The sequence below is a fragment of the Salvelinus fontinalis genome, chromosome 11, assembly GCF_029448725.1.
Source record: "Salvelinus fontinalis isolate EN_2023a chromosome 11, ASM2944872v1, whole genome shotgun sequence".
In the NCBI taxonomy this organism is placed as follows: domain Eukaryota; kingdom Metazoa; phylum Chordata; class Actinopteri; order Salmoniformes; family Salmonidae; genus Salvelinus; species Salvelinus fontinalis.
The window spans coordinates 59,638,125-59,656,580 of NC_074675.1; the positions used below are offsets into that span (position 1 = coordinate 59,638,125).

The window sequence follows — 18,456 nt, forward strand, 5'->3', positions numbered from 1 at the left end:
CCTAACCTTTAGGAACCATCAACACTACTCCTAACCTTTAGGAACCATCAACACTACTCCTAACCTTTAGGAACCATCAACACTACTCCTAACCTCTAGAAACCATCAACACTACTCCTAACCTTAACCTCCTGTCATTGGGAGGTCTAGAAACCATCAACACTACTCCTAACCTTTTGAAACCATCAACACTAGTCCTAACCGTTAAAAACCATCAACACTACTCCTAATCTTTAGAAACCATCAACACTACTCCTAACATTAACCTCCTGTCATTAGGAGGTTTAGAAACCATCAACACTACTCCTAACCATAACCTCCTGTCATTGGGAGGTTTAGAAACCATCAACACTACTCCTAACCTTTAGGAACCATCAACACTACTCCTAACCTTAACCTCCTGTCATTGGGAGGTTTAGGAACCATCAACACTACTCCTAACCTTTAGGAACCATCAACACTACTCCTAACCTCTAGAAACCATCAACACTACTCCTAACCTTTAGGAACCATCAACACTACTCCTAACCTTTAGGAACCATCAACACTACTCCTAACCTTAACCTCCTGTCATTAGGAGGTTTAGGAACCATCAACACTACTCCTAACCTTTAGAAACCATCAACACTACTCCTAACCTTTAGAAACCATCAACACTACTCCTAACCTCTAGAAACCATCAACACTACTCCTAACCTTAACCTCCTGTCATTAGGAGGTTTAGGAACCATCAACACTACTCCTAACCTTTAGAAACCATCAACACTACTCCTAACCTTTAGAAACCATCAACACTACTCCTAACCTCTAGAAACCATCAACACTACTCCCAACCTTTAGAAACCATCAACACTACTCCTAACCTCTAGAAACCATCAACACTACTCCCAACCTTTAGAAACCATCAACACTACTCCTAACCTTTAGAAACCATCAACACTACTCCTAACCTTTAGAAACCATCAACACTACTCCTAACCTCTAGAAACCATCAACACTACTCCTAACCTTTAGAAACCATCAACACTACTCCTAACCTATAGAAACCATCAACACTACTCCTAACCTCTAGGAACCATCAACACTACTCCTAACCTTTAGAAACCATCAACACTACTCCTAACCTTTAGGAACCATCAACACTACTCCTAACCTTTAGGAACCATCAACACTACTACTAACCTTTAGAAACCATCAACACTACTCCTAACCTTAACCTCCTGTCATTAGTAGGTTTAGGAACCATCAACACTACTCCTAACCTTTAGAAACCATCAACACTACTCCTAACCTTTAGAAACCATCAACACTACTCCTAACCTTTAGAAACCATCAACACTACTACTAACCTCTAGAAACCATCAACACTACTCCTAACCTTTAGAAACCATCAACACTACTCCTAACCTCTAGAAACCATCAACACTACTCCTAACCTTTAGAAACCATCAACACTACTCCTAACCTTTAGAAACCATCAACACTACTCCTAACCTTTAGAAACCATCAACACTACTACTAACCTCTAGAAACCATCAACACTACTCCTAACCTTTAGAAACCATCAACACTACTCCTAACCTCTAGAAACCATCAACACTACTCCTAACCTTTAGAAACCATCAACACTACTCCTAACCTTTAGAAACCATCAACACTACTCCTAACCTTTAGGAACCATCAACACTACTCCTAACCTTAAGGAACCATCAACACTACTCCTAACCTCTAGAAACCATCAACACTACTCCTAACCTTTAGAAACCATCAACACTACTCCTAACCTTTAGGAACCATCAACACTACTCCTAACCTTTAGAAACCATCAACACTACTCCTAACCTTTAGGAACCATCAACACTACTCCTAACCTTTAGAAACCATCAACACTACTCCTAACCTTTAGGAACCATCAACACTACTCCTAACCTTTAGGAACCATCAACACTACTCCTAACCTTTAGGAACCATCAACACTACTCCTAACCTTTAGGAACCATCAACACTACTCCTAACCTTTAGAAACCATCAACACTACTCCTAACCTTTAGGAACCATCAACACTACTCCTAACCTCTAGAAACCATCAACACTACTCCTAACCTTTAGGAACCATCAACACTACTCCTAACCTTTAGGAACCATCAACACTACTCCTAACCTCTAGAAACCATCAACACTACTCCTAACCTTTAGAAACCATCAACACTACTCCTAACCTTTAGGAACCATCAACACTACTCCTAACCTTTAGGAACCATCAACACTACTCCTAACCTTAACCTCCTGTCATTGGGAGGTTTAGGAACCATCAACACTACTCCTAACCTTTAGAAACCATCAACACTACTACTAACCTTAACCTCCTGTCATTAGGAGGTTTAGGAACCATCAACACTACTCCTAACCTCTAGAAACCATCAACACTACTCCTAACCTTTAGAAACCATCAACACTACTACTAACCTCTAGAAACCATCAACACTACTCCTAACCTTTAGAAACCATCAACACTACTACTAACCTTAACCTACTCTTGTTGTTAGGCTCATCTCCGTATCCGAGCTGGTTACCTGGCAACGCACACCCTGCTGTAGCAACCTGACCTGGAGCACCGCCCAGCACAGAGAATGGGTCCGGGAGGCGGAGCAGGCTCTGCCCAATCACAAGGCTTTGCCGCGTGCCAACCTGTTGCTGATAGGCTGTCTCAGTGATGGGTGTGACCCAGAGAGGTCATGTGACGGAGCGTGGCGTGTGAGGGATGCCACCGGGACCGTGCACTGTGAGGTGAGAGTGTCTGTCTGTCTGTCTGTCTGTGTAAGAGTAGACAAGACATCCTTGAATTCACTCCTGTCGTTCTTTCTCTGATTGGTTAGCTACTGAGCCCCTCCCCTCTCTGGCTGGGCCTGCCTGTTCTCTTCCCCTGCTGGAACTACATCCCCCAGCCTGCACCGGGGAAGGACCAGGAAGTGGAGGAGAGGGGCTACCTGGAGCTAGTTGGCTGTCCCCTACCCCTGACCTCTGACCCTGAGATGACCTTTAACCCTGCAGGGGTCAACCTGAAGAGATCTGTGGGGGTCAGAGAAGCTGCAGGACTGATACAGCACAGGTCAGGATATGTGTGTGGAGACACTGGCATACATGTATGGAGAATTGTGTTTGTGTAACTGTGTGTGTGTGTGTGCAGGGTGTGTGTGTGTGTAACTGTGTGTGTGTGTGTGTGTGTGTGTGTGTGCAGGGTGCGAGGCCTTCGTGTAAAGGTGTATGGGGAGGTTTCTGGAGTATACCCTCGACTGAACATCGCAGGGAAGTCCTTCTTCTGTCTCCGTCTGAGAGAGGGACGACACACACTGCCATTACTGGTCACGGTGAGGAGAGACACACTACCATTACTGGTCACAGTGAGGAGAGACACACTACCATTACTGGTCACAGTGAGGAGAGAGAGACACTACCATTACTGGTCACAGTGAGGAGAGAGAGAGACACTACCATTACTGGTCACAGTGAGGAGAGAGAGACACTACCATTACTGGTCACAGTGAGGAGAGAGAGACACTACCATTACTGGTCACAGTGAGGAGAGACACACTACCATTACTGGTCACAGTGAGGAGAGAGAGACACTACCATTACTGGTCACAGTGAGGAGAGAGAGAGACACTACCATTACTGGTCACAGTGAGGAGAGAGAGACACTACCATTACTGGTCACAGTGAGGAGAGAGACACACTACCATTACTGGTCACAGTGAGGAGAGACACACTACCATTACTGGTCACAGTGAGGAGAGAGAGAGACACACTACCATTACTGGTCACAGTGAGGAGAGAGAGAGACACACTACCATTACTGGTCACAGTGAGGAGAGACACACTACCATTACTGGTCACAGTGAGGAGAGAGAGAGACACTACCATTACTGGTCACAGTGAGGAGAGAGAGACACTACCATTACTGGTCACAGTGAGGAGAGAGAGAGACACTACCATTACTGGTCACAGTGAGGAGAGAGAGACACTACCATTACTGGTCACAGTGAGGAGAGACACACTACCATTACTGGTCACAGTGAGGAGAGAGAGAGAGACACTACCATTACTGGTCACAGTGAGGAGAGAGAGACACTACCATTACTGGTCACAGTGAGGAGAGAGAGACACTACCATTACTGGTCACAGTGAGGAGAGAGAGACACTACCATTACTGGTCACAGTGAGGAGAGACACACTACCATTACTGGTCACAGTGAGGAGAGAGAGAGAGACACTACCATTACTGGTCACAGTGAGGAGAGAGAGAGAGACACTACCATTACTGGTCACAGTGAGGAGAGAGAGACACTACCATTACTGGTCACAGTGAGGAGAGAGAGACACTACCATTACTGGTCACAGTGAGGAGAGAGAGACACTACCATTACTGGTCACAGTGAGGAGAGAGACACACTACCATTACTGGTCACAGTGAGGAGAGAGACACACTACCATTACTGGTCACAGTGAGGAGAGAGAGACACTACCATTACTGGTCACAGTGAGGAGAGAGAGAGAGACACTACCATTACTGGTCACAGTGAGGAGAGAGAGACACACTACCATTACTGGTCACAGTGAGGAGAGAGAGACACACTACCATTACTGGTCACAGTGAGGAGAGAGAGACACACTACCATTACTGGTCACAGTGAGGAGAGAGAGAGACACTACCATTACTGGTCACAGTGAGGAGAGAGAGAGACACTACCATTACTGGTCACAGTGAGGAGAGAGACACACTACCATTACTGGTCACAGTGAGGAGAGACACACTACCATTACTGGTCACAGTGAGGAGAGAGAGACACTACCATTACTGGTCACAGTGAGGAGAGAGAGACACACTACCATTACTGGTCACAGTGAGGAGAGACACACTACCATTACTGGTCACAGTGAGGAGAGAGAGAGACACTACCATTACTGGTCACAGTGAGGAGAGACACACTACCATTACTGGTCACAGTGAGGAGAGAGAGAGACACTACCATTACTGGTCACAGTGAGGAGAGAGAGAGACACTACCATTACTGGTCACAGTGAGGAGAGACACACTACCATTACTGGTCACAGTGAGGAGAGAGAGAGACACACTACCATTACTGGTCACAGTGAGGAGAGAGAGACACACTACCATTACTGGTCACAGTGAGGAGAGAGAGAGACACTACCATTACTGGTCACAGTGAGGAGAGACACACTACCATTACTGGTCACAGTGAGGAGAGAGACACTACCATTACTGGTCACAGTGAGGAGAGAGACACTACCATTACTGGTCACAGTGAGGAGAGAGAGACACACTACCATTACTGGTCACAGTGAGGAGAGAGAGACACACTACCATTACTGGTCACAGTGAGGAGAGATACACACTACCATTACTGGTCACAGTGAGGAGAGAGAGAGACACTACCATTACTGGTCACAGTGAGGAGAGACACACTACCATTACTGGTCACAGTGAGGAGAGAGAGACACACACTACCATTACTGGTCACAGTGAGGAGAGAGACACTACCATTACTGGTCACAGTGAGGAGAGAGAGACACACTACCATTACTGGTCACAGTGAGGAGAGAGAGACACTACCATTACTGGTCACAGTGAGGAGAGAGAGAGACACTACCATTACTGGTCACAGTGAGGAGAGAGAGACACTACCATTACTGGTCACAGTGAGGAGAGAGAGAGACACTACCATTACTGGTCACAGTGAGGAGAGAGACACTAACATTACTGGTCACAGTGAGGAGAGATACACACTACCATTACTGGTCACAGTGAGGAGAGACACACTACCATTACTGGTCACAGTGAGGAGAGAGAGACACACTACCATTACTGGTCACAGTGAGGAGAGACACACACTACCATTACTGGTCACAGTGAGGAGAGAGAGAGACACTACCATTACTGGTCACAGTGAGGAGAGAGAGAGACACTACCATTACTGGTCACAGTGAGGAGAGAGAGAGACACTACCATTACTGGTCACAGTGAGGAGAGACACACTACCATTACTGGTCACAGTGAGGAGAGAGAGACACACTACCATTACTGGTCACAGTGAGGAGAGAGACACACTACCATTACTGGTCACAGTGAGGAGAGACACACTACCATTACTGGTCACAGTGAGGAGAGAGACACTACCATTACTGGTCACAGTGAGGAGAGAGACACTACCATTACTGGTCACAGTGAGGAGAGGGAGAGACACACTACCATTACTGGTCACAGTGAGGAGAGAGAGAGACACACTACCATTACTGGTCACAGTGAGGAGAGAGAGAGACACACTACCATTACTGGTCACAGTGAGGAGAGAGAGACACACTACAATTACTGGTCACAGTGAGGAGAGAGAGACACTACCATTACTGGTCACAGTGAGGAGAGAGACACACTACCATTACTGGTCACAGTGAGGAGAGACACACTACCATTACTGGTCACAGTGAGGAGAGACACACTACCATTACTGGTCACAGTAAGGAGAGACACACTACCATTACTGGTCACAGTGAGGAGAGAGAGACACACTACCATTACTGGTCACAGTGAGGAGAGAGACACACACTACCATTACTGGTCACAGTGAGGAGAGAGAGACACACTACCATTACTGGTCACAGTGAGGAGAGAGAGAGACACTACCATTACTGGTCACAGTGAGGAGAGAGAGACACACTACCATTACTGGTCACAGTGAGGAGAGAGAGACACTACCATTACTGGTCACAGTGAGGAGAGAGAGAGACACTACCATTACTGGTCACAGTGAGGAGAGAGAGACACACTACCATTACTGGTCACAGTGAGGAGAGAGAGACACTACCATTACTGGTCACAGTGAGGAGAGAGACACACTACCATTACTGGTCACAGTGAGGAGAGAGAGACACACTACCATTACTGGTCACAGTGAGGAGAGAGAGAGACACTACCATTACTGGTCACAGTGAGGAGAGAGAGAGACACTACCATTACTGGTCACAGTGAGGAGAGAGAGACACTACCATTACTGGTCACAGTGAGGAGAGAGACACACTACCATTACTGGTCACAGTGAGGAGAGACACACTACCATTACTGGTCACAGTGAGGAGAGAGAGAGACACACTACCATTACTGGTCACAGTGAGGAGAGAGAGAGACACACTACCATTACTGGTCACAGTGAGGAGAGACACACTACCATTACTGGTCACAGTGAGGAGAGAGAGAGACACTACCATTACTGGTCACAGTGAGGAGAGAGAGACACTACCATTACTGGTCACAGTGAGGAGAGAGAGAGACACTACCATTACTGGTCACAGTGAGGAGAGAGAGACACTACCATTACTGGTCACAGTGAGGAGAGACACACTACCATTACTGGTCACAGTGAGGAGAGAGAGAGAGACACTACCATTACTGGTCACAGTGAGGAGAGAGAGACACTACCATTACTGGTCACAGTGAGGAGAGAGAGACACTACCATTACTGGTCACAGTGAGGAGAGAGAGACACTACCATTACTGGTCACAGTGAGGAGAGACACACTACCATTACTGGTCACAGTGAGGAGAGAGAGAGAGACACTACCATTACTGGTCACAGTGAGGAGAGAGAGAGAGACACTACCATTACTGGTCACAGTGAGGAGAGAGAGACACTACCATTACTGGTCACAGTGAGGAGAGAGAGACACTACCATTACTGGTCACAGTGAGGAGAGAGAGACACTACCATTACTGGTCACAGTGAGGAGAGAGACACACTACCATTACTGGTCACAGTGAGGAGAGAGACACACTACCATTACTGGTCACAGTGAGGAGAGAGAGACACTACCATTACTGGTCACAGTGAGGAGAGAGAGAGAGACACTACCATTACTGGTCACAGTGAGGAGAGAGAGACACACTACCATTACTGGTCACAGTGAGGAGAGAGAGACACACTACCATTACTGGTCACAGTGAGGAGAGAGAGACACACTACCATTACTGGTCACAGTGAGGAGAGAGAGAGACACTACCATTACTGGTCACAGTGAGGAGAGAGAGAGACACTACCATTACTGGTCACAGTGAGGAGAGAGACACACTACCATTACTGGTCACAGTGAGGAGAGACACACTACCATTACTGGTCACAGTGAGGAGAGAGAGACACTACCATTACTGGTCACAGTGAGGAGAGAGAGACACACTACCATTACTGGTCACAGTGAGGAGAGACACACTACCATTACTGGTCACAGTGAGGAGAGAGAGAGACACTACCATTACTGGTCACAGTGAGGAGAGACACACTACCATTACTGGTCACAGTGAGGAGAGAGAGAGACACTACCATTACTGGTCACAGTGAGGAGAGAGAGAGACACTACCATTACTGGTCACAGTGAGGAGAGACACACTACCATTACTGGTCACAGTGAGGAGAGAGAGAGACACACTACCATTACTGGTCACAGTGAGGAGAGAGAGACACACTACCATTACTGGTCACAGTGAGGAGAGAGAGAGACACTACCATTACTGGTCACAGTGAGGAGAGACACACTACCATTACTGGTCACAGTGAGGAGAGAGACACTACCATTACTGGTCACAGTGAGGAGAGAGACACTACCATTACTGGTCACAGTGAGGAGAGAGAGACACACTACCATTACTGGTCACAGTGAGGAGAGAGAGACACACTACCATTACTGGTCACAGTGAGGAGAGATACACACTACCATTACTGGTCACAGTGAGGAGAGAGAGAGACACTACCATTACTGGTCACAGTGAGGAGAGACACACTACCATTACTGGTCACAGTGAGGAGAGAGAGACACACACTACCATTACTGGTCACAGTGAGGAGAGAGACACTACCATTACTGGTCACAGTGAGGAGAGAGAGACACACTACCATTACTGGTCACAGTGAGGAGAGAGAGACACTACCATTACTGGTCACAGTGAGGAGAGAGAGAGACACTACCATTACTGGTCACAGTGAGGAGAGAGAGACACTACCATTACTGGTCACAGTGAGGAGAGAGAGAGACACTACCATTACTGGTCACAGTGAGGAGAGAGACACTAACATTACTGGTCACAGTGAGGAGAGATACACACTACCATTACTGGTCACAGTGAGGAGAGACACACTACCATTACTGGTCACAGTGAGGAGAGAGAGACACACTACCATTACTGGTCACAGTGAGGAGAGACACACACTACCATTACTGGTCACAGTGAGGAGAGAGAGAGACACTACCATTACTGGTCACAGTGAGGAGAGAGAGAGACACTACCATTACTGGTCACAGTGAGGAGAGAGAGAGACACTACCATTACTGGTCACAGTGAGGAGAGACACACTACCATTACTGGTCACAGTGAGGAGAGAGAGACACACTACCATTACTGGTCACAGTGAGGAGAGAGACACACTACCATTACTGGTCACAGTGAGGAGAGACACACTACCATTACTGGTCACAGTGAGGAGAGAGACACTACCATTACTGGTCACAGTGAGGAGAGAGACACTACCATTACTGGTCACAGTGAGGAGAGGGAGAGACACACTACCATTACTGGTCACAGTGAGGAGAGAGAGAGACACACTACCATTACTGGTCACAGTGAGGAGAGAGAGAGACACACTACCATTACTGGTCACAGTGAGGAGAGAGAGACACACTACAATTACTGGTCACAGTGAGGAGAGAGAGACACTACCATTACTGGTCACAGTGAGGAGAGAGACACACTACCATTACTGGTCACAGTGAGGAGAGACACACTACCATTACTGGTCACAGTGAGGAGAGACACACTACCATTACTGGTCACAGTAAGGAGAGACACACTACCATTACTGGTCACAGTGAGGAGAGAGAGACACACTACCATTACTGGTCACAGTGAGGAGAGAGACACACACTACCATTACTGGTCACAGTGAGGAGAGAGAGACACACTACCATTACTGGTCACAGTGAGGAGAGAGAGAGACACTACCATTACTGGTCACAGTGAGGAGAGAGAGACACACTACCATTACTGGTCACAGTGAGGAGAGAGAGACACTACCATTACTGGTCACAGTGAGGAGAGAGAGAGACACTACCATTACTGGTCACAGTGAGGAGAGAGAGACACACTACCATTACTGGTCACAGTGAGGAGAGAGAGACACTACCATTACTGGTCACAGTGAGGAGAGAGACACACTACCATTACTGGTCACAGTGAGGAGAGAGAGACACACTACCATTACTGGTCACAGTGAGGAGAGAGAGAGACACTACCATTACTGGTCACAGTGAGGAGAGAGAGAGACACTACCATTACTGGTCACAGTGAGGAGAGAGAGACACACTACCATTACTGGTCACAGTGAGGAGAGACACACTACCATTACTGGTCACAGTGAGGAGAGAGAGAGACACACTACCATTACTGGTCACAGTGAGGAGAGAGAGAGACACACTACCATTACTGGTCACAGTGAAGAGAGAGAGAGACACACTACCATTACTGGTCACAGTGAGGAGAGACACACTACCATTACTGGTCACAGTGAGGAGAGAGACTACCATTACTGGTCACAGTGAGGAGAGAGAGAGACACTACCATTACTGGTCACAGTGAGGAGAGAGACACTACCATTACTGGTCACAGTGAGGAGAGAGAGACACACTACCATTACTGGTCACAGTGAGGAGAGACACACTACCATTACTGGTCACAGTGAGGAGAGACACACTACCATTACTGGTCACAGTGAGGAGAGAGAGAGACACTACCATTACTGGTCACAGTGAGGAGAGAGAGACACACTACCATTACTGGTCACAGTGAGGAGAGAGAGACACACTACCATTACTGGTCACAGTGAGGAGAGAGAGAGACACTACCATCACTGGTCACAGTGAGGAGAGAGACACACTACCATTACTGGTCACAGTGAGGAGAGAGAGACACACTACCATTACTGGTCACAGTGAGGAGAGAGAGAGACACTACCATTACTGGTCACAGTGAGGAGAGAGAGAGACACTACCATTACTGGTCACAGTGAGGAGAGAGAGACACACTACCATTACTGGTCACAGTGAGGAGAGAGACACACTACCATTACTGGTCACAGTGAGGAGAGAGACACACTACCATTACTGGTCACAGTGAGGAGAGAGAGAGACACACTACCATTACTGGTCACAGTGAGGAGAGAGAGAGACACACTACCATTACTGGTCACAGTGAAGAGAGAGAGAGACACACTACCATTACTGGTCACAGTGAGGAGAGACACACTACCATTACTGGTCACAGTGAGGAGAGAGACTACCATTACTGGTCACAGTGAGGAGAGAGAGAGAGACTACCATTACTGGTCACAGTGAGGAGAGAGAGAGACACTACCATTACTGGTCACAGTGAGGAGAGAGAGAGACACTACCATTACTGGTCACAGTGAGGAGAGAGACACTACCATTACTGGTCACAGTGAGGAGAGAGAGACACACTACCATTACTGGTCACAGTGAGGAGAGACACACTACCATTACTGGTCACAGTGAGGAGAGACACACTACCATTACTGGTCACAGTGAGGAGAGAGAGAGACACTACCATTACTGGTCACAGTGAGGAGAGAGAGACACACTACCATTACTGGTCACAGTGAGGAGAGAGAGACACACTACCATTACTGGTCACAGTGAGGAGAGAGAGACACTACCATTACTGGTCACAGTGAGGAGAGAGAGAGACACTACCATTACTGGTCACAGTGAGGAGAGAGACACACTACCATTACTGGTCACAGTGAGGAGAGAGAGACACACTACCATTACTGGTCACAGTGAGGAGAGAGAGACACACTACCATTACTGGTCACAGTGAAGAGAGAGAGAGACACACTACAATTACTGGTCACAGTGAGGAGAGAGAGACACTACCATTACTGGTCACAGTGAGGAGAGAGACACACTACCATTACTGGTCACAGTGAGGAGAGACACACTACCATTACTGGTCACAGTGAGGAGAGACACACTACCATTACTGGTCACAGTAAGGAGAGACACACTACCATTACTGGTCACAGTGAGGAGAGAGAGACACACTACCATTACTGGTCACAGTGAGGACAGAGAGACACTACCATTACTGGTCACAGTGAGGAGAGAGAGACACACTACCATTACTGGTCACAGTGAGGAGAGAGACACACTACCATTACTGGTCACAGTGAGGAGAGAGAGACACACACTACCATTACTGGTCACAGTGAGGAGAGAGAGACACACTACCATTACTGGTCACAGTGAGGAGAGAGACACTACCATTACCGGTCACAGTGAGGAGAGAGAGACACACTACCATTACTGGTCACAGTGAGGAGAGAGAGACACACTACCATTACTGGTCACAGTGAGGAGAGAGAGACACTACCATTACTGGTCACAGTGAGGAGAGAGACACTACCATTACCGGTCACAGTGAGGAGAGAGAGACACACTACCATTACTGGTCACAGTGAGGAGAGAGAGACACTACCATTACTGGTCACAGTGAGGAGAGAGAGACACTACCATTACTGGTCACAGTGAGGAGAGAGACACACTACCATTACTGGTCACAGTGAGGAGAGAGAGACACACTACCATTACTGGTCACAGTGAAGAGAGAGAGAGACACACTACCATTACTGGTCACAGTGAGGAGAGAGAGAGACACACTACCATTACTGGTCACAGTGAGGAGAGACACACTACCATTACTGGTCACAGTGAGGAGAGACACACTACCATTACTGGTCACAGTGAGGAGAGAGAGACACACTACCATTACTGGTCACAGTGAGGACAGAGACACACTACCATTACTGGTCACAGTGAGGAGAGAGAGAGACACACTACCATTACTGGTCACAGTGAGGAGAGACACACTACCATTACTGGTCACAGTGAGGAGAGACACACTACCATTACTGGTCACAGTGAGGAGAGAGACACACTACCATTACTGGTCACAGTGAGGAGAGAGACACACTACCATTACTGGTCACAGTGATGAGAGAGAGACACACTACCATTACTGGTCACAGTGAGGAGAGAGACACACTACCATTACTGGTCACAGTGAGGAGAGACACACTACCATTACTGGTCACAGTGAGGACAGAGAGACACTACCATTACTGGTCACAGTGAGGAGAGAGAGACACACTACCATTACTGGTCACAGTGAGGACAGAGACACACTACCATTACTGGTCACAGTGAGGAGAGAGAGAGACACTACCATTTCTGGTCACAGTGAGGAGAGAGACACACTACCATTACTGGTCACAGTGAGGAGAGAGACTACCATTACTGGTCACAGTGAGGAGAGAGAGAGACACTACCATTACTGGTCACAGTGAGGAGAGAGAGACACACTACCATTACTGGTCACAGTGAGGAGAGAGAGACACACTACCATTACTGGTCACAGTGAGGAGAGAGAGACACACTACCATTACTGGTCACAGTGAGGAGAGAGAGACACACTACCATTACTGGTCACAGTGAGGACAGAGAGACACTACCATTACTGGTCACAGTGAGGAGAGAGAGACACACTACCATTACTGGTCACAGTGAGGAGAGAGACACACTACCATTACTGGTCACAGTGAGGAGAGAGACACACTACCATTACTGGTCACAGTGAGGAGAGAGAGACACACACTACCATTACTGGTCACAGTGAGGAGAGAGAGACACACTACCATTACTGGTCACAGTGAGGAGAGAGACACTACTATTACTGGTCACAGTGAGGAGAGAGACACTACCATTACTGGTCACAGTGAGGAGAGAGACACTACCATTACTGGTCACACTGAGGAGAGAGAGAGACACTACCATTACTGGTCACAGTGAGGAGAGAGACACACTACCATTACTGGTCACAGTGAGGAGAGAGAGACACACTACCATTACTGGTCACAGTGAGGAGAGAGAGAGACACACTACCATTAATGGTCACAGTGAGGAGAGAGAGACACACTACCATTACTGGTCACAGTGAGGAGAGAGAGAGACACTACCATTACTGGTCACAGTGAGGAGAGACACACTACCATTACTGGTCACAGTGAGGAGAGAGACACACTACCATTACTGGTCACAGTGAGGAGAGAGAGAGACACTACCATTACTGGTCACAGTGAGGAGAGAGAGAGACACTACCATTACTGGTCACAGTGAGGAGAGACACACTACCATTACTGGTCACAGTGAGGAGAGAGACACACTACCATTACTGGTCACAGTGAGGAGAGAGAGACACTACCATTACTGGTCACAGTGAGGAGAGAGACACACTACCATTACTGGTCACAGTGAGGAGAGAGAGACACACACTACCATTACTGGTCACAGTGAGGAGAGAGAGAGACACTACCATTACTGGTCACAGTGAGGAGACAGAGAGACACTACCATTACTGGTCACAGTGAGGAGAGAGAGACACACTACCATTACTGGTCACAGTGAGGAGAGAGAGACACACTACCATTACTGGTCACAGTGAGGAGAGACACACTACCATTACTGGTCACAGTGAGGAGAGAGAGACACACACTACCATTACTGGTCACAGTGAGGAGAGAGAGACACACTACCATTACTGGTCACAGTGAGGAGAGAGAGACACACTACCATTACTGGTCACAGTGAGGAGAGAGAGACACACTACCATTACTGGTCACAGTGAGGAGAGAGAGACACTACCATTACTGGTCACAGTGAGGAGAGAGAGACACTACCATTACTGGTCACAGTGAGGAGAGAGAGACACACTACCATTACTGGTCACAGTGAGGAGAGAGAGACACACTACCATTACTGGTCACAGTGAGGAGAGACACACTACCATTACTGGTCACAGTGAGGAGAGAGAGACACACACTACCATTACTGGTCACAGTGAGGAGAGAGAGACACACTACCATTACTGGTCACAGTGAGGAGAGAGAGACACACTACCATTACTGGTCACAGTGAGGAGAGACACACTACCATTACTGGTCACAGTGAGGAGAGAGAGACACAATACCATTACTGGTCACAGTGAGGAGAGAGAGACACAATACCATTACTGGTCACAGTGAGGAGAGAGAGACACTACCATTACTGGTCACAGTGAGGAGAGAGAGACACTACCATTACTGGTCACAGTGAGGAGAGACACACTACCATTACTGGTCACAGTGAGGAGAGAGACACTACCATTACTGGTCACAGTGAGGAGAGAGAGACACTACCATTACTGGTCACAGTGAGGAGAGACACACTACCATTACTGGTCACAGTGAGGAGAGAGAGACACACTACCATTACTGGTCACAGTGAGGAGAGAGACACTACCATTACTGGTCACAGTGAGGAGAGAGAGAGACACTACCATTACTGGTCACAGTGAGGAGAGAGACACACTACCATTACTGGTCACAGTGAGGAGAGAGAGAGACACTACCATTACTGGTCACAGTGAGGAGAGAGACACACTACCATTACTGGTCACAGTGAGGAGAGAGAGACACTACCATTACTGGTCACAGTGAGGAGAGACACACTACCATTACTGGTCACAGTGAGGAGAGAGAGAGACACACTACCATTACTGGTCACAGTGAGGAGAGAGAGACACACTACCATTACTGGTCACAGTGAGGAGAGAGAGACACACTACCATTACTGGTCACAGTGAGGAGAGAGAGAGACACTACCATTACTGGTCACAGTGAGGAGAGAGACACACTACCATTACTGGTCACAGTGAGGAGAGTGAGACACACTACCATTACTGGTCACAGTGAGGAGAGAGAGAGACACACTACCATTACTGGTCACGGTGAGGATAATGTGTGTGGGTAACGTATCAATTTAACCTTCACTGTGTCTCTCTCTTTCTCAGGAGCCGTGCTGTCTGTGGTGGCAGCAGTGTGTGTGTGTGGGAGGGAGTGTGTGTGTGTCAGGGCTGCGTGTGTGTGCACTGCAGGGCTGGTCTGGGAACAGGGTTCTGTGTGCGACGAGTCAGTCTTCTCTCACTTTGCTTCCTGCCACACTGATCCAGGACCTGTCTGATCCACCCACGTTGGACATGTACACCCCAGATCTAGACACAGACACTGTGGGGTTCGATCCACCGCCGTCTGACTGCACTAGTACTGAGTGTCCTCTCCCAGAGAGAGAGAGACAGGGAGCTGGGCCAGACCCGTCTCCCAGCCTGAGGCCCAGACTCTCCAAGACTATCAGCTACAAGGTGAGAGACTCCTTGGTTCTTGTTTGTTCGTTTATCTCTGAGTAGTATTGGTTAATATCTATATATCTGGATGTCAAGGTTTCCATCCTGAGCCCTCCCCTTCTCCCTGATAGGGCGTGTTGACCAGCGTTCTGAGTGCAGCAGCGGGGCTTTATGTGATTGACGGGAAGGTTGGCTTGTGTTTGGCCTATCAGCCACTGCAGAGGCGTGGCCTGCGTCCGGGAGCGGAGATAGAACTCCATGATGTCCATTTCCTTTACCGCCCCTCGCCCCACTTCCATCCCAGCATGCTCTGCGTCTGTCTACGCTCCAGTCTGCGTGTCACTTCCTTCAGCCGCCTGGGGTCAGAGGTCGACCGCCCTAGCGACGCCCCGCTGCCGTCGCTACTGCTGGAGAGGAATCTGGGCGTGTCTCAGTACCTGTGGCTCTGTCACTGCTGCAGAGCTCTAAGAGACAGGTAGGACACAGGTAGGAGACGGGTATAAGACGTGTAGGAGGCTGGGAGGACACGGGGAGGACACGGGGAGGAGACAGGGAGGAGACAGGTAGGACACAGGGACAGAGGAGACGGGTAGGAGACGGGTAGGACACGGGTAGGAGACGGGGACAAGAGGAGACGGGGACAAGACGGGTAGGGACAGGGACAGAGGAGACGGGTAGGAGACGGGTAGGAGACGGGGACAAGAGGAGACGGGGACAAGACGGGTAGGGACAGGGACAGAGGAGACGGGTAGGAGACGGGTAGGAGATGGGGACAAGAGGAGACGGGTAGGACAGAGGTAGGACAGAGGTGGGACACGGGGAGGAGACAGGTAGTACACATGGACAGAGGAGACGGGTAGGGGACGGAGTAGACAGGTAGGACACAGGTAGGAGACGGTGACAAGAGGAGACGGGTAGGACACAGGTAGTACACATGGACAGAGGAAACGGGTAGGAGACGGGTAGATGGGAGACGGGTACAGTTGAAGTTGGAAGTTTACATACACCTTAGCCAAATACATTTAAAGTGGTGACTGAGGTAGGTGGGAGACTGGGGTAGATGGGGAGACTGGGGTAGATGGGGAGACTGGGGTAGATGGGGAGACTGGGGTAGATGGGGAGACTGGGGTAGAGGGGAGACTGGGGTAGAGGGGAGACTGGGGTAGAGGGGAGACTGGGGTAGAGGGGAGACTGGGGTAGATGGGGAGACTGGGGTAGATGGGGAGACTGGGGTAGATGGGGAGACTGGGGTAGATGGGGAGACTGGGGTAGATGGGGAGACTGGGGTAGATGGGAGACTGGGGTAGATGGGGAGACTGGGGTAGATGGGGAGACTGGGGTAGATGGGGAGACTGGGGTAGATGGGGAGACTGGGGTAGATGGGGAGACTGGGGTAGATGGGGAGACTGGGGTAGATGGGGAGACTGGGGTAGATGGGGAGACTGGGGTAGATGGGGAGACTGGGGTAGATGGGGAGACTGGGGTAGATGGGGAGACTGGGGTAGATGGGGAGACTGGGGTAGTTGGGGAGACTGGGGTAGTTGGGGAGACTGGGGTAGATGGGGAGACTGGGGTAGATGGGGAGACTGGGGTAGATGGGAGACTGGGGTAGATGGGAGACTGGGGTAGATGGGAGACTGGGGTAGATGGGAGACTGGGGTAGATGGGGAGACTGGGGTAGATGGGAGACTGGGATAGATGGGAGACTGGGGTAGATGGGAGACTGGGGTAGGTGGGAGACTGTTAGATGGGGAGACTCTGTCTCTCTCTGTCTGTCTCTCTTTCTCTCTCTGTCTCTCTCTCTCTGTCTCTCTCTGTCTCTATCTCTGTGTGTGTTGACCTCTGTTCGTCTTCTCTCTCTCAGACTGGTCCCTCGCTGGGTGAAAGAGGAGTGTGTGTATGTGGTGGCTAGGAGGCTGCTTGAGTGTGTGGTAACGTCAGAGAAGGGGGGAGGAAGAGGAGGGAGGAGAGACATCTATAGAGAGATGCTACAGGAGCCACACCACTGTCCCCTCACTGAGGTACAAACACTGTTTCAAATCATATTGTTGACTCATATTTCTCTCTCTCACTCTCTGTCTCTCTCTCTCTCTCTCTCTCTCTCTCTGTCT

At 48.8% G+C, this 18,456-nt stretch overlaps 1 protein-coding gene across 1 annotated transcript in view; it reads left to right on the forward strand.

Annotated features, from left to right (window-relative positions):
* LOC129864769 (CST complex subunit CTC1-like) overlaps window positions 1-18,456 on the forward strand; it is a 72,380-nt gene that overhangs the window by 1,634 nt on the left and 52,290 nt on the right. Inside the window, exons 3-8 of the mRNA XM_055937064.1 lie at window positions 2,547-2,787; window positions 2,877-3,109; window positions 3,239-3,368; window positions 16,016-16,363; window positions 16,477-16,820; window positions 18,210-18,392. Of these exons, the coding sequence (XP_055793039.1) occupies window positions 2,547-2,787; window positions 2,877-3,109; window positions 3,239-3,368; window positions 16,016-16,363; window positions 16,477-16,820; window positions 18,210-18,392 (1,479 nt within the window). The remainder of the gene's footprint in view (window positions 1-2,546; window positions 2,788-2,876; window positions 3,110-3,238; window positions 3,369-16,015; window positions 16,364-16,476; window positions 16,821-18,209; window positions 18,393-18,456) is intronic.